The sequence below is a fragment of the Lichenostomus cassidix genome, chromosome 19, assembly GCF_008360975.1.
Source record: "Lichenostomus cassidix isolate B80296 chromosome 19, HeHo_3.0, whole genome shotgun sequence".
NCBI lineage: Eukaryota > Metazoa > Chordata > Aves > Passeriformes > Meliphagidae > Lichenostomus > Lichenostomus cassidix.
In genome coordinates this window covers 5,924,808-5,947,872 of record NC_139499.1, presented here as the reverse complement: position 1 = coordinate 5,947,872, position 23,065 = coordinate 5,924,808, and the positions used below count along the sequence as shown (strand labels likewise).

Here is a 23,065-nt window from a genome sequence, read left to right as displayed (position 1 = left end):
CGCAGCCTCAGCTCCATCTCCTGCTCTGGTTCCTGACACGATGCCATTGTCCAGGCCTGCTCCAGGCTGGAATGTGGGATACACTGCACATGTTGGTGTATAACCTCTGCCAGACTACGCTGAATAAATTTTTACAAAAAAGCAACACCCCTTGTCTCTGGTGCAGTTTCCTTGCATGTTTTAGGGGAAGGCTGAGCCCCAGCCCCATCTCTCCCCACAGGGTAAATCCTGCTGCTGTCCATGACAAGGAGCAGATTACTCCTAGGAAGAGAAGTCTGTCTCTCCTGTAACAGCAGGTGAGAGGAATTCACCAACCACTTCCCAGGGTTTTATGTAGGGAAAGAGTGGATAAAAAGGCTGCTTCCAGCAGCGTAACTCACGCTCAGACCAAATCTTCCTTATCTCCTGTCTGAAGAACAAGACTGTTCTGCTGCTCTCTCCCCCTCCAACTGTTCCTAGTACAAGCAACAAAAGAAAGTTACTCTTCCTGAAACAATTATATTCTAAAAGAAAGCCATGGTGATATTTGGCATTTTTAATTTAGGTTTGTTTTATTTAAGTTTAATGTTAATTCCATGCTGTGTTTCAGTAAGAACAATACAGATTCTGTATCTGTGGCTCCAGTCAGATATCCAGTAGTACAAATTAGCTTCAAGTTACACATACTGAACAAAAGAGGTTGAGCGAGCGAAGGGAGATGGGGAGAGGGGAGGGAGAAAAGAAAAAATATTGAACACGCATGCAGGCTTATCAATGCCACCTTCAATGCTAACCTGCTTGGAGGGAAAGTAAAGAACAGGCAAGAATGAGCAGCCACGGATTGTTGAACTGTTACCAGCACCATGATTTTCAGCAACATTTCAGCAGTTTGGAAACTTTTTGTTTTTATACAGTAAAACCACTACAATAAATGTCCCAAATGCAACCTCGCAACTTCAAGCTAAACACCCAATTAAGTTGAAACATTGGTATAAAATTCAGTTTAAACAGTTATAAAAAAAAGAAAGATGCCACCACATGAGCACTACCTGGCCAGGACCAATCTCTCCCTACACGGCCTTCAGGTGTCACATCCAGGTCTGATGGCAATGTCACCACAGCTGGCAGAGACAATACAGTAATGCTGAAAGAGCCTTTACGCAGTCCTGTTAGTGTCTTAAAGAACCTAAAAGCTGGCACCAGTAAAATCCACAGAAATTCACTCTTGCCTTTAAGAACTTTTAAACTGTGTAAAAAAAATAAAAATAAAGAAACCCAACAGGGCAGGAACCTAAATTCTGAGACCCAATGTAAAAGTCAGATTTGGTGGTTCTCAGAGTGACACTGAGGGTTTTTGTGGGGAAGGGGGAGGGTGGTCAGAGATGGGTTCTCTTGTTGGCCTTTGTGTCTCACTGGTTTTCATCTTCCACATCCTGCAGCGCTTCTTTATTCTGTTCTTCACCTGTGGGAGTGGGCAGAAGTAAAGAAAATGTTACCATTTAAAAGTGAGAGCTGCAGAAAGGCTTACCAAGCACCTAAAGATTAATAATTTCATGCAATCCACGCTCACTCTCACACTCCACACTGCCAGTTCTGGAGTGAAGCGTTCCCATGGAAATTAAGCCTTGGAATCACCTGCAGCCTCACACCTAACTGCACACAGCAGGGAAAACAAGCCCAGCCCTGAAAACTGACACCACGCAGGTGAGCTCCACAGCCAAGGCAGAAACCATGGCAATGGCTTTGGATCAACCACTTGGATCAGGAAATACCTTCCCCAAGCCCCTCTTCTCTACCTTTTTCTTCCCAAATCCACTCAAGTCTCAACAACAGCAAAGCACTTCAGGCAATTTTATACACTAACACCGATGGCAGGAATTACCAAAGGTATGAAAAAACATCTTACTGCGAGTCCAACCTGACAAGAAACCCTGGGCTTGAGGTTATTGAAAAAAAACCTTGTGGAAATAAATTTCTTTGTTGGACCAGGCTGTGCCATGCAGTGTCTGTCCATGAGACTCCTGTAGTTTGGTTACATTCCAGCTGCCCAGGGGAGCCCCATGCAACATCTTCTGCAGGGCTTTCCCAAAATTCTGCTGCAACTGGGAAAGTTCCAGGTACCTCAGGTGGTGCCATCACACATGCATAACTAACTTAATTGATAAGGGAGGCTGAGAAAGTGCTTACAATTATCTGTAACCACATGAGATGGTACTCTCTTAAGGGCAATAAACAGAAACCAGTAATTAAAAACTTAATTTGCAATAAAACCCGATCAGATGAGCCTAATAACTTCCAGCAGATAACCAGAATGCCTGCTCAGAGCATGTCCAGATTCAGGATTACCATCAGGTACAACAGGAGGTAGGTTTTGGAAGAGAGGGCCTAGGAACATGGAACATTTAACAGTAAGGTTTGTAGATAGAATTCCATATCAGATCATTTAAGAGAGGAAGGCAGAAGCCCTAACCCAGATTAGGAGATCTGAGCATGCTCTAACCAACACACTTAAGCCAATACTCCTCTACGAGGCCACTGTGAAAGTACTTTTCATGCCCAAATATTCTTATATCCATCCACGTTTGCAGCTCAATTCCCAAACACGTGAGTTACTCAGGATCTTAGTCAAGCACATCATCCCTGGGCAGGGGGACAGGTGCCCCAGGGCCCAGCCCTGGAGTGGCAGCAGGGACACAAGCGTTGGTCAGCAGTGGGTGACAGAGGCAGGCACTGTTAGTGACAGGAAAACTGACACTGAAAACCCCAGTGAGCCACCACGAGAGACTTACAAAGTAGAGTTTTTAGGAAATGAACAGTTGGACTTCCCTTTAGGAATCTATACAGCAGGAAAGAAGGGGAGAACAGGAATCATACGGAGATGACATTACAAGGGTGGAAATAAACTCAACACTCGTCTAGGCCATGGGAAAAGCTACAGGGATTGGGATGGGAGAGCAGCAGCTGGGCAAAGCCTGGCTTTACATCCCTACAGCCTGCCCAGCTGAATGGAAACAGGGAAAAGCTCAATGCAGAAGAACAAGCCCTTTGCAAGTCTCTCCCACCCCTTGGAAACTGCTAATTGTGCCACTATTGATTTCATTGTTCCAAGGCTCTGCCTGTTTTGGGAATATGGAGTTCTGGCAGCACCAGCTGGAAATGCACTCAGGGTACTGGCACAGTGTGAGGAAACCTAACTTTGCATCTGGGTCTTAACATTCTACATAAACACCTTCTTTTTCTGTATCTGAAGAATTCCACCATGATTTTAAGTAGTCCTTCAGTATTTGCAATTCTGTAATCACTGTCTTTCTCACATACATCATAACCAGTAACCAGGATAGTCTGAAATACTTCAGGAAGAACCAAAATGTCTGTTTTCCGTGCTACAGAGCAAGAAATTCAAATCTGTTTATTTTTGCAAAATCTGAAGAGCCTGTAAATAATCTTGTGCAACTTCTACAACACCTGAGATCCATAAGGCTCATCAGGCATGGGCAAATCAGGAACTTTTGGAAGGTATTGGTATTATCCCACATTGATCCAGCCTTGTTACTGCACTGAAATGGCTTCCACAGAGCACTAGGGTATTTGGCTCCAATAAAAAAGCAAAGATTGTATTTTAACTGAGGGAATTTAAAAAACATTTCTTTTTTTGCAGTGCCTACCCATGGCAGTGAAGGCATTCAACACCCGCATGTTTAGAGAAGAGTCTACAGATCCAGCTAGGATCCACCCTCCACTGTGAGATATTCCTACATCCTTGAAAAGGGACTGCAAGAGCCTCAAACACTGGGATGTGGAATAATCCAGGAGCCAAGACCCCTCACATTTACAGTATTCCCAGTTCTCTCAGCCCAAAGAGCAGAATGAGAGTCTATTGAGTAACAACACTTCAGAACAAACCCATGACCCTACAGAAAACAGGGAGTCAGGCAAAGTTAAAAAGACTCTGCATTTGCTATCAAATGGACACATCACAAATGAAGTACCCCCAGGAATGCTGTGTGGCTACAGGGAACAGCTTACCAAAAACTTAAGTCACTCATGTCTTTATGTGAAGTTCAGCAGTGATGTTTCTAACCTCTGGGCATTTGTAGGCACCCAAAATACTCTGAACAGGACTAATTTCCCCCTCCAAGTTAAAAGTAAAGAAAGTCAGCTCTTTTAACTCGTCTTTCCAAGAGAGAGATTCTAAAGTGCATAATTTTATAGTATGCATTGTGCTTGGAGGAGTTGGTAAAAGTCCACTCCATGTGCCAAAAGCACTTCAAAAATTTACACTGAGTTGTAAGGAGCAATCCATGTCCCACCCTCTGGTACTGCCAGAGGACACATCTGGCATTCACTCTGGCAATAAGGAGATGGAGTGACCTGAAATAAAGGGGAATGAAGCATTTGCAGTGCTTCCTCCTGCACTAGAAATTCACATCTGGTTGGAGTGACAGCCAGGGGAGAACATGGCAAAAAGAAATCAAAGATGGAATAAATGAAGCCACTGCTTTTACAATACACACAGGTGCCACATGGGGAGGGATAAACAACCAAGTGGTGCTAATTCCACACCTCCTTCCTTCAACTGAGAGCTGAGGAGCTTCTCTAAAGAATCCAGTATCACCCCTATCACCTCACCCAGAGTTAAGGTAGGACAGGAGTGCAGGAGGGTCATTATTAGGAGAGCCAGAAGAAAACCATCAAAGCCCTGTCCATTTCCAGGCTGTTTCCCAGGCAGAGGTCAGGGATGCAGCTTTGCCAGCAGGATTGATTCACTTACCATCACCCTGCATGTCTGAAGTCCATAATGTCAGGTTATCACGTAACAACTGCATGATAAGTGTAGAGTCCTTATAGCTTTCTTCACTCAGTGTATCCAGTTCTGCAATAGCATCATCGAAAGCTGCTTTTGCCAACCTGCAATGACAGAACAAAGGCAGATTTATCGAACATTGCTGAACACAATTTTCACTTTGTCTGCTTAAGAAACTTTGTACTTAAGAGTACTGGTTTCATTAAACATTCCTACATCTTCCAGTACAACTGATTAAGGTCTGCTGAAATTTAGTGTAACCTGCAGTGACAGAAGAGAAATGGTATTTGCTTCAGTCACTGCCACTCTGTACATGCTCAGAGGTCACAGAAATCAGCACCACCATCCCTCCCAGCTTGTGCAAGACAAGTTAAATCACCTCACACCTTTGGCAGTTGAAAGGCATGCACAGAGTTAACCTGGCAAGCCGCTGAACTGCCATTAGCTGATCAATTTGAGGCGATCACTATGCTGCTGCTCATGTACCATTGCTCCCACACAAACACGTGGGTCTGGACTGCAAAGAACACAGTGAAAATCTTCCCAGTGAACTGATGTCAATCAGAGCAAACACCAGCAGGAAGAAAGCAGGAAAAGCAGCTACCCAAGGAGCAACCACTCCTGGCATTTTTGCTATTCACACAACATCCCCTCTTCCCCAGTCTGCACTCACCTGCAGGCACGATCAGGAGAATTAAGAATTTCATAGTAGAATACAGAGAAGTTGAGCGCAAGTCCTAAGCGGATGGGATGTGTTGGTGGGAGTTCTGTCATTGCAATATCACTAGCAGCTTTGTAAGCCACCAAGCTGTTCTCTGCAGCCTCCTTCCTGTCATTTCCTGTGGCAAACTCAGCCAGATACCTATGGTAGTCCCCCTTCCTGGAAACACAAACAGGAGGAAGTCAGTAATCTTGTTTCCCCACCAGCCACTAACTGAACAGCTTAAATTGCACTGTGTTTGGATATTCACACAGCAAGGACTCTGCTACTCAGCTACTGTCTAGACAACACTGTTTCAGGAGCTGAGGGAATTTTAAACCATCACTACATGACATACCTTTTTCCCTTTATAAGTGTTCAGCTTGTGCAAAAAAAAACCAACAAAAAAACCCCAACAACACAAACCCAAGCAGGGCTATGACTTCTACATCAGCAGCTCAGTTAAAATTGCTGTTTCTTACATCTAAGAGCTGCACAGTTTATATTAAGTTCTCATTATAGCTACTTAATTTCTGTCTCTATTTCAGGCCTTTCCTCTCAAGAAAGTACTTACATTTTGTAATAGAAAACCTTGGACTCGCCAGTGTTAGCTGCTGGAATGAGGTGTTTGTCCAGTACATCCAGAATGTCACAACAGATTAACTTCAGTTCAGTCTCAACCTAGTAAAAAAAAATACAAATACAACCCAAAATTAGAAGAGGGGGTGAGGTGAGCACTGAAGACTAAAAGCTGTTTCAAAAGTATCCAAATATCAAACAGGTAACATCATGAAATTCCAAAGAGGGGTAGGACAGAAGAAAAATAAATAAAATTCAGCTGCTCCACAGGTGCATTAAGCAAAACAGTTCTGCACACTCAGCTGGCACACACAAGAGGCAGGGACTGATGGATGATGAAATGTGGAACTGAACAGTGAACTGTGAATTCCCTGGAACACATCTTGCTAGACCATTGCATTAAGTTTGTCTCAGGACGTAATTCCTTACTGCAAGGCTTGCACAACTCAATTCTTTACATTTTTGATCCTGGAAGGCTGCCCTAAGAGTGGCAACAGTAACAGGACAATTTGAAGGTAATTAACACAAATCAGCTCAATTATACCCCGGAGTTAAATGGCATCTTCAGAACAATTTCTAGTGAGTCCTTGGAAGCAAAGCTCTAAAAGAAGAGCCTTAAGACAAAAATCATGGAGGATGAGAATAGAATCAAGATGTGCCACACAAACAAAAGTAAGCTACAAGAGGAAAACAAGCTCCAAGAAGCAGGTGAAAAACACAAAGCGCAGCAACTCAGCAAAAAAAGCAGAAATAATCAACACTGCCACTGAGATCTGTGGCCAAAACCACAGTATATAAAGCCTTATTTAAAAACAGGTACTGCATTTGAATTGTCAGAATTGGAAACAGTCACATCAACCTTCCTTTTTTCCAGTTCCAAACATAAAGCAAGGTCTGTGAGGTCAGGGTTTACCACAGAGAGTTTCACACCTGAAAGCAAAGAAACTGAGTACACCCAGAAGAGCTAAAAACCCTCTTGTGACATCAACATTGCCCAAAGCAGACTGCTCTGAGCCTCCCAGCTCATCCCAGTAGGAGTAGATAGGACTCATCTATCTACTGCTGCTTTTTCATGATTTCACAGTAACTTTCACAGCTACAGCTGAAGAGAACTCTGGCTCAAACTAATTAAATATAATTTCATATAAAGTAGAGATTTCAAGCAAAGGCATTTAAGAAACTAACAGGAATTGTGTGTCTTGGATCACAGGAGCAGCACCACTCAGTCCACCATCCCTTCCTATCCTCCCACCCAAGCATTCGCTTTCCTTTTTTCTTTAAGCATTTTCCTTTCCATGTAAGACTTTTATCACCACATAGCTCCCAAACTATCAGGGTTTGTAACCACAGCAGTTATACCCAAAAGGTGTTAAAATTACAGATCCAAAATAAATTACAAACTGGCACATACACACACATACTGATTTGTTCCAAGTAACAGATTTGCCAAAGTTCCTTTAGAGAAATTAACTGACAGCAAATTTCATGTACAAATGTCAGAATACTCTGACATTCAGAGCAAGAATCAGATGCTGTACTTAATAATGTAACAAATGCTTAAGAAAGGTGCTGAAATATGGTCACTTGAGAAGATTCTACTTCATATATTCTTGGGCTACAAAAGCTATAAAACCTTTGGCCAGCAGTCAGTTCCTGCAAACTTCTTTCCTCTTGATCCTCTTTTTCAATGACTTCTTTTGCAGAGAGATCTTCAGCAAAACTGCAAAGAATTAAATCAGTTTCTAATCCTCTTTAGTTAAATAACCACACATGTACAAACTTCTATTTCATCTCAGACAGACCTTTTTCAGCTTTGCTTAAAGGATCAGTCACAGTTATCAGAGATCAGATGCTGTCCAGAGCAATGTAAATGTCCTGACCAAGCTTAGTTTAGGAAGATATAATACAAATCAAGTTGATTAAGGGTAAAACAAGGAAAAAAAAAAAAGAAAGAAAAAAGAGAAAAAAACAAGAAAAAAAGCAAAACCACAAAAAAACCATCCCCCACCAAACTGAAAGCTCTTGTACAGAAAGGATCTATTCCACAGTGGCTCAGTGAGCTTTCTAAGAAGGCGGGATGGAGGAGAGCCTGGCAGCTGCCCCAAAATACAGCCCAAGTGAGACATCAGAGCACTGGAAACACACATTCCATGTGCCACATATCCAGAGCATGAAGGGGAAGGTCAATACCTGTACTATGCTGTGGGAATGGATCTGGTTTGACTGCAAGGAAGGAACTGCACTGTGTGCAGCCAGAGCACAAGCTCAGTGTGCTCTCATCAGAGATGTAGCCAGATGAGAAATTCAGGAGCTTTTGTGTATCCAAATGGCCACAGGACCAGGAGAGCAGCCTGTCCACAAAGGAAGCAAGTGGCATTTTCCCTCCTGGCTCTGGATGTGTTTTGCTCCATTCAACTGAAGTGGTTTGGGAAGAGGCACAGCCTGGTCTTTAATCTCTCACTGTTGCCCAGCACACATTCAGACAAAGCCAGCCCAGCCCTGCCCTCCCAACACCACCACACCCCAAGTCCTGCCCCAAGTCATGCTGGCTACTAGCTCAAAAAACTCCCAACATGAGCCACAAACTGAATTACAGTAAATACTGACCAAATACACCAAACCCAACTAACAATTACTTTCGCAGAAACTCCGACAGAAACTTTCCATTTCCACTGGAGCAGCACTCTACAGCTGAGCAAGGTCACACCTTCTGGTGGTGAGAAATGGGTCTTTTAGAAATGCTGGTTCTCTCTGACTCCCCAGTCCTTTAGACTTGGCCTGTTGGCCTCCAGACATGTTTGGGGCCTGGAGGGAGGGGGGAATTTGTTTGGTTTGTTTTTCTTCTCCAGAGCCTTTCAAGTCTGGCAAAGTTTTCCCAACACTGAACTTACTCTGGAAAATGCTACAATAGTCAGTATTTACTGACAAGGGAATCATAATGATGAGAATTCTGCTGAAAGTTGTTTCTTCAAGAAAGCATGGAGTCCAACAGGGCAGGAATGCTACTGTTCAGCAGTGACAGTGAGCAGCAACAGCATAACCTTTGCAATGCTCCTCAGGCCCTTCCTGCTCCCAGGTCATCCTGCCAAACCCCCTAGTCTTCAGCTACAAACAACACTCAGAAGCCTCTTAAAAATTCCCTCTGGAGCTGAGCAGACACAGCTCCTCTTCCTCCAGTATGGAAGCAATGAGAGCTCTCAGTGCACTCCTCCTCCAAAAGCAGCTGTGAAAGCTGTTCCCTCAGGATTTAGCAGCTGAACACACTGCTGGCATGACACTGCACTTCGTGTGGCCTCTCTCTCTCTCTTCAGACACTTCAAGCACTACAAACATGTACTTCTTGCTCCCCAGTCCATCCAGAATGGCACATGTCCTTTACAAAGAGAGATGGAGAATAATGGCTATTTCTAGAGTCCTTTCAAAACCAGGAAAAAAGTCTTTTCATCATTAAAGGATCTCTGGCAGAAGACAACCACCCACAAAACCCTGTGGCAAAGCAACTGGAAGCACACAGTGTGAAATAAATTTAAACAATCACTGGATAGCTGTTGTCTTGTTTTATATGTTCTGTTAGGAGATTGCAGACATCCATCAAGAAAAGGTTATTTGGGACTGTATGTAACTGGCAGAGTCTCATCCCATCAGCACGCCAGCATAAAATTAGAAACTCACAACTTTAACAATTCCATGGAGCAACAGAAACCCTGTGAGTCAACAGAAAGTAGTCCAGAGCCATTCCTGAGAGAAGATTTCCAAGCCAACATCATTTCCATTGCTGGTATATGAATCAGTGCCAGGTGATATAATAGACTCCAGTGTTTCTCTGGAAGTGAAGATGTGAACCATGTGGAGGCACTTGTCCTCAAATAATGGAGATGAAGTCTCTGCAGAAATGTGTGGGATTTAAATAGTATGGGAGCATGCCTGCTCTGTGCTAAACCATCATTTAGGGCAGGGGGAAGGGGGAACAACAGCTCACTGTTCTAAGAGCTGGAGGTTTCATTAGCCCTTACCAATGAAAGTCAGAGCTTGCTGCAAGTTCTCCATTTTAGGTAAAGCTGCACACACTGACTAAGTCAGCATGAAGTTATGTGGATCAATTTTTCCCTCTCTCTCCAGAGAGAGAAAACAGCAAGGGCCTGGAGGTTGTTACACACGCAAGTTTCACAGCTGGGATGACCACGACATCCCCAGGAACATGAGTGACGAAACACAAGGAGCCAAGAGGAGCACCGAAGAGCTATTCTACTGGTAATGTTCTGAACTCTCTCTAGGACAGAGAACTGGAATTGCACAGTGTCACCATATAATCCAAAGCAACTTTTATCAGAAGTGGATGTTAATAGCCAAACACCTCCTCTGACAGTGTTAATTGGAAAAAGAAGTCACTTGGGGTGTCAGGCTGGAGGGGAAAGAGTAAGGCCTCCTGAGCAGGTGCAGCCTCACACCTGAGGAAGCAGGGAAGACCAAGTGGCAGCACAGCTCAAATGCTTGGCAGACCTGTTGATGTCCTCAGAGGGAAAAGCCATCCCTCTCCTCGAGGCTGCTGCCCTTCTGAGTGTTTACACAGAAACAGCCAACCTCTCCCCTTCACCAAGAAGATTTATTCTCCAGATAAGGAACAAACTCCAGCCTTCCAAGGCTGTCACCTATTCCAGGTCAGCACACCACAGGCTATCTGGAACACCAGGGCAGTTTATGGCAAGGGGACCAAAAGTGGACCATAACTAAATGACATTTTTCTGTAAGACCAACTCCATCTTACCATTTGCCGATATTCCCGAATCATTTTTAATTTGTCTTCTCCACCTTTGTTTTCTTCTTTCTGTTCGATGCTGCTGATTATTCTCCAGGAAGCTCTTCTGGCTCCAATCACATTTTTATATGCAACAGAAAGCAGGTTTCTTTCTTCCACTGTCAACTCCACATCCATTCCAGCCACCTTCTTCATTGATTCAACCATTTCTAGGAGGAAAAGGTCAGGCAATTATTCTCACACCTGAAGCATCTTTCAAATCATTCAATACAAGCTGTACATTAATGAGAGCTTATAAAATTAGGCTCCCTCCTTCTTTCACCCAGTTACTCCTCCCTTCTGCACTGCAGTGCTCCAAACAAATCAATCAGCACATACACAAAGGAAGCATCTGATGTTCATTTGGTATTTTACAAGGGTTCCAAAAATTCTTTAAAGGTTGTTTAGCTTTTGGGTTTTATTTTTTTGTCTTTGGTTTGGGTTTTTGCTTGTTTGCTTTTTTAACAGACAGACAAAAAGTATGTAGCAGCAAAGATGTTCTTCCACAGTGGATACCAGTTATCAGTACAATCCTACAGGAATGAGTGTTCATCAGAGTGCTTTGGAGAAGGGAGAGAACAGTGAGAAAAGATGAGCAAATATGATCTGGTTCTTGGCACAGTCAGGATAAAACTGAGGAATTACAGAAGGCTCCATTTATTTGTCAACTGGAACACACTGTAATGTGGTAATTAACAAAAACATGAAATCCAGCTTTGAATACATGGAGAGAAATATGAGTACTGCTACTAGTAAAGTGAGTCAAAGCTACAAGAACCTCCAAAAGAAAAATCTGGTGCCTGGAGAAGTAACAAAAAAGTCACCCTGAAGGTACCCAGAGCAACCATATCCACCCATGCCAAGCAGCCACTTACACTGAAAAGTAACACAAAATATGAATTAATGTATATTTATATTTTAAGCCTGTTGAAAACAATTATTACCCAATACAGCTTTCCTACACTCCAGTGAAAGCAAAGACTGAACTACTTAAGGAAGCTTATAACCCTTTCATTCCCTAACCACACTGTGACTGTTCAGGACACATCAGAACACCAGTGTTGAATATACAGCAATGGAGAGCCTGGCAGGAGCCTTGCAGGGAGCACAGGCTTTGTCCTGCCACAAGGTGCTCCAGCCCACTCACCACTGTCCTGCTTCAGGGACTGGGGTAACCCCACACACAGAGAACCACACCACTCATGAGTGAGACTAAGCCCCAGCTAAATGAAGCTTAACTGTCTTTTTTTCCTCCCAGATATCAAAATCACAACCTAAACAGGCATAAGCTTCTTCAGCAGTGGAGACTGTAGGCTCAATCTTTTCCCTGGCAGGAACAGTGTTATCAGCCTCCAACAGGTCTCCACATGTGGAGGACAAAATTTTAGAGCGGCTCTGTTTTTATCAGTGTATTTTGCTTCTCCAAATCACAGAAAGTAATGAAAAATGTGCCAAGGATTTGATAAAACTTTTAGAAACCACCACCCTGCTACTGCAAAATGGTGAACTGCTTTTACTACAGAATTTGAGATCTGTTCTTAAACACACCATACTCACAAAGTTAACATAAACATGCAGCCTAAGGTAATTAAAGCCAGCTAAATTACAGGCAATGTCACATAGCTACAGTTTGCTAATTAAGTAAAGCAAGCACTGTTATGAAGGATGACCCTACCATCCATCCATCCATCCATCCATCCATCCATCCATCCATCCATCCAAAGAATCTACTTCAAAGCTGTAAATTTTTTAACTTATGCAAGTTAAGCCATCTCATATTTTGAAGTTTCTTGAAACAGTGCAGTTACATTCAAGATAAGATACTTGACAGTTTTTATGGACAAAAATGACAATCAGGAATTGAGACTTGCAGTCTTCATGACTTTACCTTTGTCAAGCTCCAGCAAAAAATGCAGCTCTTGTTTTTAAGGCTAATATTTGACTGCCTTCAGATACACTGACCATCATGCAGCAACACCCAAGTTACAGAAAGTGATGTCTTTCTTTAAAACAGTTTCTATTATTGTGTTTTATCCACTGGGATTAACTACAGAGGACTTCAGTCACACCAGTGGATGTACACAATGCTTTTAGAGAAAATCTGGTTCTTAATGAAGAGAACAAAAATCTATTCACACTTGTCTGATAGAACAATGATATACATGGAATAGTTAGTCCAGAAGTGTGGAGGTTGAGGAACATGTACAGTGACAGCTTCCAAGATCTTCTGCCCTGTATCAGGAAATTGCAACAACTGGGGAAAAAATGGGCACATTTTATCAACTGTACTACAGGCTTCCTTCACAATCACTTCCCTAAAAGCACATTTGTCTGGTATGAAAATTTAAAATAAAAAACTGTACACAAGACTTGCTGTTCCCTGTAAATGACTATCTCATTTTCAGAGCACAAACGTATCATTACCAATTTAATCAACTGCTAGGCTCCTGCAGCATTATATCCATTACCAGTCTGAACATCTACAAGCCCTTGAAACAGGTTTAACACCTCTGTGTGCTGGAGGATAAACCAAACTGAAGCTGAGCAATAGCTGAGACAGAGGCATGCCCAGCCCTACAAGAAGCTCCTCTGTCAGTACTTCACTAGTCCCTGCTGCATCTCTTCAGTCTCTTGGCAAAGATTAATTAGCCACCCTGCTGCAGTCACCATAACCACGGCAACAATGGAGACAAAGGAAAACAAGCACCTGCTCACAACTCCTACTGCCATAAACCAGCCCTTATCAACCCAACATTTTTATGACTGAGTTGTTAATAAGTTAAATAGACTCTCTGACAAGTGACAGCCACTGGGAACAGGATGCTGGGGGATGGGGGAGCACTTGAGGTTCCTCCAGTTGTGCTGAAGCACAAAATCCTCCAGCTTCACCAACACCTCAACAACAGGAACTGAAAGGTCTCCTCTTCAAAATCTTAATCCTGTTACTAGGTATCCACACAACCACAGATTAGAATCCCACCCATAAACAACTATCTTACCCAAAGAGAAAATATTTATCAGTCTACCCACAAAACTGTTGGAGAAAAAGGTTTCTAGCTCAGTAAAGAGCCTAATTTGACTTAAAATCCAAAAAGCTGGGCTAATATTTCAACAAGACAAAATATTATGCACATACCTTGGTCTTCCATGGTAAAGCCATAATCCAGCCCTGAAAGGTTAAGCCTGATGAAAAATTTTAAGATCACAGGCAGTACAAAAGCAAGGGGACAACAGATCTGTATCTTCTCCAACAGGAAACAAATTCTATAATAAAATAAAGCCATCTATACCTGCCAACAGAACAAGTATTTTATATTCCAAGTGCAGTTTTACTTATCTGGAAGTTTCCACAAGGAGGTGGAAAGCTCAGTCAGAGACCATTCAAGACAAAATACAAGTCTAAGATTACATTTCAGTAAGGAGGATTATTGCAGTAATGACAACTCATTGCATATAAAATCCAGAGATGCTTACCCTGCACTATGGAAAACACAGTATTATGCAGATTCAGAGACAGAGACTGTATTTAAATGGTTAAATTCCAGCCTGTCAGGTGATTGTGGCTGTAACTTTATTATGCTACTGTCAGATCATGCCATCATCAGAGCAGGAAATCCCAAAAATGTAAATTGTGGAAGGAGAGGGGAATATTCTGGAGAATGAGACGCTTGTCCTAGATTTAGATCCTTCCCCAAGCACTTGCTGTTGGTTAAGGAACACCTCAACACAGATATTTGGTCTGATCAGGTTTGTATATTCACAAAGAAAAACTGAGACTCCAAACAACTGCCTAAGATACTACAAAACTGTAATGATTCCCACAGCATTTTTTAGGTTCCTATATTCTACCACCATGATTAAAATGCTGGCTCCTCATTGCAAACCCTGCTGACTCACCTCCAGCCACCAGCAGGGACACACAGGCACAGCCTGCAGAGCACCAAGGGCTGGGACAGTGGTGAGTGGCCACTGCACTGAGGGCTACCTACAAAAGGTTTGTAGAACAGTAATGTGCATAGCTGGGGATTGGGGTTTAATGTGAAAGACAAAGAATAAGCTTTAATCTAACCTAGAAGGTAATGGGGAAGTTTACAAGTGTTAAGAACATGTTTGATAACCCTCTCATTAGGGGCCAAGCCATGGAACAAAGGGCACAGCTGATAAGGACTCACTAGGTCACAAAATAATGACTGCCTCCTGACGAGAGACAAATGAGAAACTAAGTAGTTGTTGCTTTTAAACTCTAAAAATCAAAAAAACCCAAGGGAACTGCAATATCCCCAGGAAAGGAAACAGGGAAATGGGTGATGTACAGCAGATTTAGTGGAAAGACTAAAAACCTTTGCAATGTAGGATACAAACTGAGAAACAGCAGACTCTACCGAAAGAATAGCCAGTATGTGACAGTTCTATCAAAATCTGTGCTTGTGCTAACAGAAACCATTTGGCCTAAACAAAGGCTGGTGCACTAAAGAAAATTTGTTAGGGCAAATCCACAGTACTTGAAACTCCTAGTTCAGTGCCTGAATCTCACTATCCAGCATGCTACAAGGTCAGATTTTTTTGTTTACAACCAAGGCACTGCTCGTGACTTTAAAACAATACACAGAATCTGCCTGAACCTTACTGCTGGAGCAACTCCCCCTTGCCTCCACACACACTGGTTCAACACCACCACGGGAAAAACAAGAGAAAAAAAATCTCTCAGTGGTGTGCTTCCCTTCCAAAAGAGGAACTACTGAAGTGAGAAAGCTTCTCAAAATAACAGAAAAAGAACTTGTTGAGTAAAGGTGGGATGGAGAGGACTTAATGGTCACCATATTCAAATCAAAATTAACCTTAAGAGAACCCAGACAGTAGAATTCTATATATTATGTAATGGAGAGCAGCAGAACCACTGTCTTAACTCTCCATTTACTATCAGCAGAACATCAGAAAACGGAAGTTGTGTTTTGAGTTTAATCTTTTCTATTGCCCTTATCTAAGGGCAATAAAGCAAACCAAGCTCCTCAAGCTTCTACTGCTGCCCAGTATCTACTTGTGCATTTCAGGAGCTGAAAGCTGCAAATGAGCATTCAGTGTGCTGGCAAAGGTGAAGGACTCAGCAGAAAAAAAACAAAACAACTCTTCCCTCATGTCCACCACACACGTTATCTTCACACACCATGACAAGGATTCAAAGACTCAGTACAAGTGTTAGTCTTGTACTTGCTCATTCTTGCAATGAACAAAGGTGATTAAGAACAAGTTACACGAACTCAAAGGATCTGAGCCTAAACTGCTGTGTGGAACCTCTCAGTTAGGACTTGAGCAGCAGCAGCAAACACCAAGTGGTTTACACTGTTCATTTGAGAATGGCTCCAGCAGACTCAAGAGGACCTACAAAACCAAGAACCTGATACTCACTGGGGTAAAATTAATGGTAATCACATAGAAAAAACCCTGGAATATGCATAAGCCTTGTATGGTAGAGCATGGCCTTCCATAAACTTGAGTTCTGCCTCACAAATCTGCTGGAATGCTTTGAGTAAGTGAAGCACATGGACAAGGAAGATATGATTGGTGAGGTCTACCTGGATTTCCCAAAGGCATTTGACAAGGTCCCTCACCCAAGGTTCTTTAAGGAACTCAATTGCCATGGGATAGGAAGGAAAGTCCTCACATGGATAAACACATGGCTGAAAGACAGGAAACAGGGTATGAATGTGAGACTCAAGTGTTGAGAACAGAAAAAGCCCACCAGTGGAATCACACAGGGATCTGTGCTCACATTTTTGAGTGAGCCACGAAATCAGAAGCAAATAGTAAGTACTAACTTAGAAGCAGCAAACTGCTAGGAACAACAGAAGAACTGAAGAAATAGGGGGCAGTGTGTTTTCTTCAGTAAGGGATGAATGTAACTGTGCAGATTAAGGCCCACAAACTGCATTTCCCAGAGCTACAGACCTCCACCAGGCACCTGTGGGCACCATCCTATTCACTACAATGATAAGCTCCAAATTCAATCAAAGTCAAAAGTCCAGCTCCTCTTTCCATCCACTAAGAACTCTTCTAAACACACTGTTACACTGCCTGCATCAGGTTTTTCTGTTCTCTTAGGAAATCCTGTATTTGGCAAGGAGGGCTCCAGAGCTGGCTGAACCCATCCTGCAGCTTGCAGGGAGGTGAGAGGATGGATGGCTCTAGAGTCCTCATCCCTATCAATTCCCTCCTGCCACCTCAACACCCCTCTGACCTCTCCACTGGCTGATTCAGGTCACCAGCTCAGACCACTACTCAAAGGAAAAAAAAAAAATTAACCTTGCTTCTTATTTAGAGAACTGAACTGGCTCGAAGGGTCAGACCAAAACCCAAGCAAACATGAGAAGCATTCCACACTTTATCACAATGTACAAGTTTTACATGAATGAGCACAAAAGAACCCAACAGGTGGATTCCCTGAAGTTAAGACAACCAACCAGCAGAGGAGGGGGGAAAAAAACCCCTGAATAATATTCAACCTGCAAAGTGGCTTGATGATGATTTTGTGGACAAAGCAGAGGGTTATACTGCTATTCCTTGTGTATGGTTTCTGACAGCTGGTGCAGACAAAACCCTTCCAAAACCTGACTGCATGACTCTGCAATAAACAGTCCTGTACCTTTACACGTTTGGAGAAACACACGTTAGGGCAAATTATCCAAGCAACAGTGGAAATTTCTGTATAACCGATTCTATGGGCTACCATAAGTCCTTCTTGCAACAAGTTCATTTTAAAGTCATCACTATAATCTCTTCAAGCTGTGGACATTTACTTTACTAAATCAAGAGGATTTCCCCACATTTCTAACAAACATTTCAGTTTGAAAGCAAACATCTCAAGCCTGGGATTCATCATACATTTCTCCCCCTGAATGAGATCTGCTGCTAATCTAATACAAGTACTGGACACCAGTTCAGCTCTTGGGCTCCTTGCAGAAGACCACACCACCCAATTGTGCAATTTTGTCTCCTTTGTTTGCTCCTGGTACCTCAGGAAACTGAAGAAGGCCATTACAGACAGAAGCCTTTTCTCACCCAACTCCTCATAATCACAAGTCAATTTATGGCCCAGTACGTACAACTCCCAGTTAAAAAAATATAGTCTTATTCCTTTAGCACTGTGTATTTTGCCCATACTTTAACTCTTGGATTCCTACAGTTCTTAGGGACATGTTGAGAGTTTTCTGCCCTTTAGCTCAGAGACAGCAGTCACACCCCACGTGTAACCCCCAACAGTAACACCTTCAACAAACAGGGTAAGTGCTAACCATTAATTGGGGGAGGAACCCAAAAACCTGAAGTGTGCTTGAAAGAGACAGATCCTCTGCGAACTGAAATCAGTATGCAACTTGAATTCCTATTTGCGACTTATTGATTCTTCATTAAAATCATTAGGCTCAAAGCTGAAGAGCTGTTACTAGGAGACAATTTTTTCTAAAAAGGGTTCAAGTCTTGAATTGAACCCACTGCTGCACACATTCCTGCCTTCATGATAAAGACATATTTCCCTGATAGCCAATTTATAAAGACAAAGGGAGCCAGCTGTTAGCTTTCTGTGCTGGCAGGCAGGAGACCTGTCACGGGTGGCTTCGGTTTTTTCCTTACCTGTACCATGACTTATTCTGGTTTTGACCAGATATTTACCCACCTATTTCACCTCACCCAAGGCTTGTAGCACAAAGCAGCTGTTTGAAGTTATCTCCTCACAGAGCACCTTGAGTGACAGTGCATTTCTCATCTAAAACAAAGATGTTCCCAGCTTGCACAATGAGGAATTGGTTTCAACATTCAGCAGTCTACAGGAATCCTCTACATCCTCTTGATATAAAGAGCTCCACAAGATCACTTAATTGTTTCAATTGTTTCCCAAAAAAGGAGTCCACTTAGAGTCATGTATTATTCCACCAATAAGGAATAGCAATAAGGGAGATTTCCCACAAAGCTTCCTGTACTACCAGTAAGCTTCCTGGCATTTTGTGATTTGCCATAACATGCCTAAGCAGATCTGTGAAGATAGTCAGACACCCAAATCTCCTAATATCTCTGGAGATCAGGGTTTAAGTGCTACTTACACTGCAAAAGTACCTAGAAAGTTGTCCTCTTAATCTGGGCCACCATCCTGAGGACAGTGAAGTCACAGGACTAGATTCCCAACCGTTCACAAATACAGCTCTCCAGACTTCATAAATTCCCTAAGTGGGTCAGGTAAGTAACACCAAAGAAGCCACAGTTGGATGCCCACCATAAGTGCTGCTATAAATGCCATAAGCCATACATAAATAGCAACCCACCACTCTTTCAGTCTCCAGGAGAAAGATGGGACAGAACTTTACATTATCCTAATGTTAAACGCAAAAAAATTGTCAAACTCATATTCAAATTACCCAAGAAACTTGTATTTCAATGCATCTGTAGCCAGTACTTACCCCATTTTGTATGTGCCAATTAATAACTGTGGCCCTGTAATTGTGCACCTCAAAGATTAAAGTGAGGAGCAAAATCAGGAGTAGCTTACAGTTTCCTCATATTGCTTCTCAAATCACCTTGTTCACAGAATTATTCAGCAGTCTCAGCTATGATCTTGGCAGAGCTGCATTATTTCACATAAGAACAAATGATGCCAATCATTTTTAATTGTTTCAGCTGAACAAGAACACAGAATTTAATGATAAAACAGTATCCACAGTACATTTTCTTCCAGGCCATGGACACGAGAGATGTGAAGATGCATTCAGAGCAGCGGGCAGAACTAAAGGGTACATCTTAAATATGTTCACCCAACGTGATTCTTAAAAACTCTGGAGGTCTAAAACCCATAGCACTGATTTAAACAACTTTAGGTTCAGTGCTCCCTCCTAAATTTTTAAAGCACCAAGTCTTGTGCCCATTCAGAAGCAAAACAGCATGAGTCTTCTACAGCTTGTTCTGGGCAGCTTGTTTAGCAAACACTCATGGTGCTGGGAGAACCAGAAGTCCACCCAGGGAAATGCTGCACCAAGACAATAATCCCTCCTAATCAATTTTTATTAGTTGACAGGAAGTTTGCATTGCAGATCTGTGCCATGGGGTAGAGTCTTACTACCTTCTAAAGTGATTTGGTGCTGACTTAGGAAAACCCCAGAAAGACAGTCATGCCTCAATAGCACCCAGGGATGATGATTCCTCCAGGATGTTGGGTTTCCACCCAAACCAAAGCCAACACTTTCAGTTGCACTGACTCATCCACACCAGGTGGAGAACCCTTCCCTCCTCAGCAGAAGTTGCACACTTACTGTGGAATATGGATGTATCCCTTCTGCCAGAATTCATTATTGTACCCAAAACCTGTTTTTTTGGGGCTATTTTATTCTATAAGCCCTTCAGTGGAGAATGCCTGGCTGCTCTCCTTTAGTGGCACTATTAATTCTAAATTATTTTCCTATCACAACTCTAACTGAATGGAGTCCTATTTTAAGCCTTCTTTTTGTTTTAGTTTCTCTTTTCCTCCCCAAAACGTGCATTTTTCACATGTTCTGCAACGGTGCCATCAGATGTTTTTTAAGCACAACTCAGTAAAAATTTGTCATTTGGTGAGAACGTGGTCACGTTGTCCATAAAAATTTATGAACAGAAAGTATCCGGAATATCTTCTTATGTCTAAATGAAGTGTAACTGCATTCACACATTCTACATACATATATTTATTTAGCTTCAAATGAATAATCACAGCTCTCAGGACAAAGTAACAGTCTCAGAAGAGTCGAGAAAATTAAAGGCCCTTTCTATTATATGCAAGGGAACCATGTTTAAAAGGAACAGTTGCAAGACAGACATTTTTGGGGCAAGAGACACCACCCAGGGTTGCCAGTTCCTCCCCTCGACCACTTATCCCCCAGATATTAAATCATCACGGGTATTAAATGATCAGGGATAGCGCACAAACTTAAAGAGGAAAAAGGATGAAAAGAAAACGCTGGGAAAGTAAAACGCTCTGTAACGATCTCTACCACATAATGAAAGCATTCGCGTTTTCTTTAGGCAGTGAATCATGTACTCGCTCCCCGCAGGGTGAGAACTCGCTCGCTCTGGGTTTGCCGGGGGCAGCAGGATCTCCAGGCCGGGGTAGAGGCACAGAACGGAGCGCAGCCCGGTCCCCGGGGAGCCCCAGGAGCACGGCGGCGAGGGGCCGAGGGCCGGGCCCCCCCTGCGGAGCGCTCGGCATGGGCGTTGTCTGCGGCGAGCCGCCCTCGCCCCGCGCCGCCCCGCCGGAGGAGCGCGGCTGGGGGCCGGCCGCAGCCCGCGGTGCCGTGAGGGCCGGCGGGGTCTCTTTGTGGAGCCCCCCGAGGCGGGGGCGGCTCCCTGCCCCCCCCAGGACTCGCCCTTCGCGGCCGCCATTTTATTCCCGGCTCCTGCCGCCACCGCCCCCCGCCCCGGGCCCCGCCCCGGCCCGAGACACCCCCTCGCCCGGGCCCCCCATCCCCGCTTCCAGCGGCCCCTCGGGGCGCTCCCCGTCGCCATTTTGTGTGCGCCCCCTCCTCCGCCCCTGCCCCCCTCCCCCGCCCAGCCGCCATTTTGTGGCCGCTCCCTCCCTCCCTCTCCCCTTGGCCGTGCACGGCCTCCCCGAGCCCGCGCTCACCATCGTAGCGCTCAGCCTGCTCGGCCAACTTGGCCTGATACACGAGGTCCTCCCGATCGTCCATGTCCTGCGGGCGGGGCGGCGGCGGGGACTGCGCGGGGCGGATGGCAGCCGATGGGTCCGGGGGGCTCGGCAGCTACCAGCTCGCTGCTCTCCGGGCAAATATGGCGGCAGCGCCTCCTCCCGCTGCATCCGGGCACTCCCGCGGGCGCGCGCATGCGCCCCGCCGCCTCCCATGGCAACGGCGGCTCCTTAGCAACCGGCGGGGGGCGGGGTGAGGCGGCGTGAGGGGTGAGGCGGGATGAGATGGAATTAGGGAAAAAGCGGGATGAGGCGGTGTGAGGGGTGAGGCGGGATGAGGGATAAGGCAGAATGAGACGGGATGAGGGGTGTGAGGGATGAGGGGTGAGGTGGGATGAGGGTGTGAGGAGTGAGGGATAAAGCGGGATGAGGGATAAGGCGGGATGAGACGGGGTGAAGCGGTGTGAGGGGTGAGGCGGGATGAGGGATGAAGCGGTGTGAGGGGCGAGGCAGGATGGATGGATGGAGGGGTGAGGCGGGATGAGGGATAAGGAATAAAGCAGAATGAGACGGGGTGAAGCTGTGTGAGGGGTGAGGCGGGATGAGGAATAAAGCAGCGTGAGGGGTGAGGCGGGATGAGGGATGTGAGGAGGGGTGAGGCAGGATGGATGAAGCGGTGTTAGGGGTGAGGCGATGTTAGGGGTGAAGTAGTGTGAGGGGTGAGGCGATGTTAGGGGCGAGGCAGGATGAGGCTAAAGCGGGCTGAGGGATGAGGCAGCCCGGGCATGGCGGGGATGATTCCATCGCCCCCCGCGGGCTGTGGCGGGGCAGTGACCGGACATGGCTGTGGGCTCACGGCCCCGGCTGCCCCTGAGCTTCCCTCAGTGCTGCCCTCCAACGCTTAGAGCACTGTTCGAATTACCCTCTCACTGTATTGTGGTACAAATCGCCCAGTGTGCTCCACATAAGGATGGATCTGTGACCGAAAGGCAGATTATCAGATAGAGGTTCTGCAGCCTCTCCTGCCTGTTTGCTCAAAGTATCATTTCCAGTGCATAGGACTTGGTGATTTCACAGTTCCAAGAGGTATCTCCCTCTTCATTGTGTTGTGTCCCCTGAAATGGGTGACTCAGCGCACAGACCTTCATTAAAAGCACATTTTTTCAATAGTTTATTGTTTGCCTGACATTTTTTTGCAGTTGATGAACAAGAGCCTTTAGGGGATGCAAAATTAACATAACCTTACGGTTTTCTTACAAATAAATCTAAAAATTTGACAGAATTGGTTTTATATCACTGTTTATATCACTCATAAAATCAGTGGTCTGTTTCTGTGGGACATTTAGACCTTCTTTTTCACAGGTCAGGATCATCTAATCAGAATTCCATAAAGGAAAAAAACAGAGACATCAGCATGTCTTGACTATGGTGAAAATTAGGGGTCAAGTCCAGAAAAAGAAATTGCTTTATTTATTTGAAATATGATTAGAAAATGCTGATTTTGCTGAAATTGGGACTCATTGTAAACCTTTACTTCTGAATTGTTGGTAA

General features: G+C 44.2%; 1 protein-coding gene across 2 annotated transcripts; it reads right to left on the bottom strand.

Moving 5' to 3' along the window:
* Positions 1-525: 525 nt before the first annotated feature.
* YWHAE (tyrosine 3-monooxygenase/tryptophan 5-monooxygenase activation protein epsilon) lies at positions 526-21,699 on the bottom strand. 2 transcript variants are annotated; one of them, XM_085078203.1, is made up of 7 exons: positions 21,494-21,699; positions 10,828-11,027; positions 6,058-6,164; positions 5,457-5,663; positions 4,751-4,887; positions 2,769-2,815; positions 526-1,441 (listed from the first exon to the last, which is right to left on the bottom strand). In XM_085078203.1, exons 1-6 carry the CDS (start codon positions 21,555-21,557, stop codon positions 2,808-2,810), a joined length of 723 nt encoding a protein of 240 aa, XP_084934329.1. In that variant the 5' UTR covers positions 21,558-21,699; the 3' UTR covers positions 526-1,441; positions 2,769-2,807. The 2 variants fall into 2 exon arrangements, with proteins under 2 accessions (XP_084934329.1, XP_084934328.1); XM_085078202.1 differs by lacking the exon at positions 2,769-2,815 and having other exon boundaries at positions 21,494-21,697.
* Positions 21,700-23,065: the final 1,366 nt, after the last annotated feature.

Excerpts from the sequence above, each read along its gene's own strand:
- YWHAE (XM_085078202.1), bottom strand. The coding sequence starts at position 21,557 with ATGGACGATCGGGAGGACCTCGTGTATCAGGCCAAGTTGGCCGAGCAG. Across the intron at positions 11,028-21,493 it reads GCAGGCTGAGCGCTACGATG|AAATGGTTGAATCAATGAAG; the intron begins GTGAGCGCGGGC and ends TTTTCCTCCTAG. Across the intron at positions 4,888-5,456 it reads TCTCCTGATCGTGCCTGCAG|GTTGGCAAAAGCAGCTTTCG; the intron begins GTGAGTGCAGAC and ends CTGTCATTGCAG.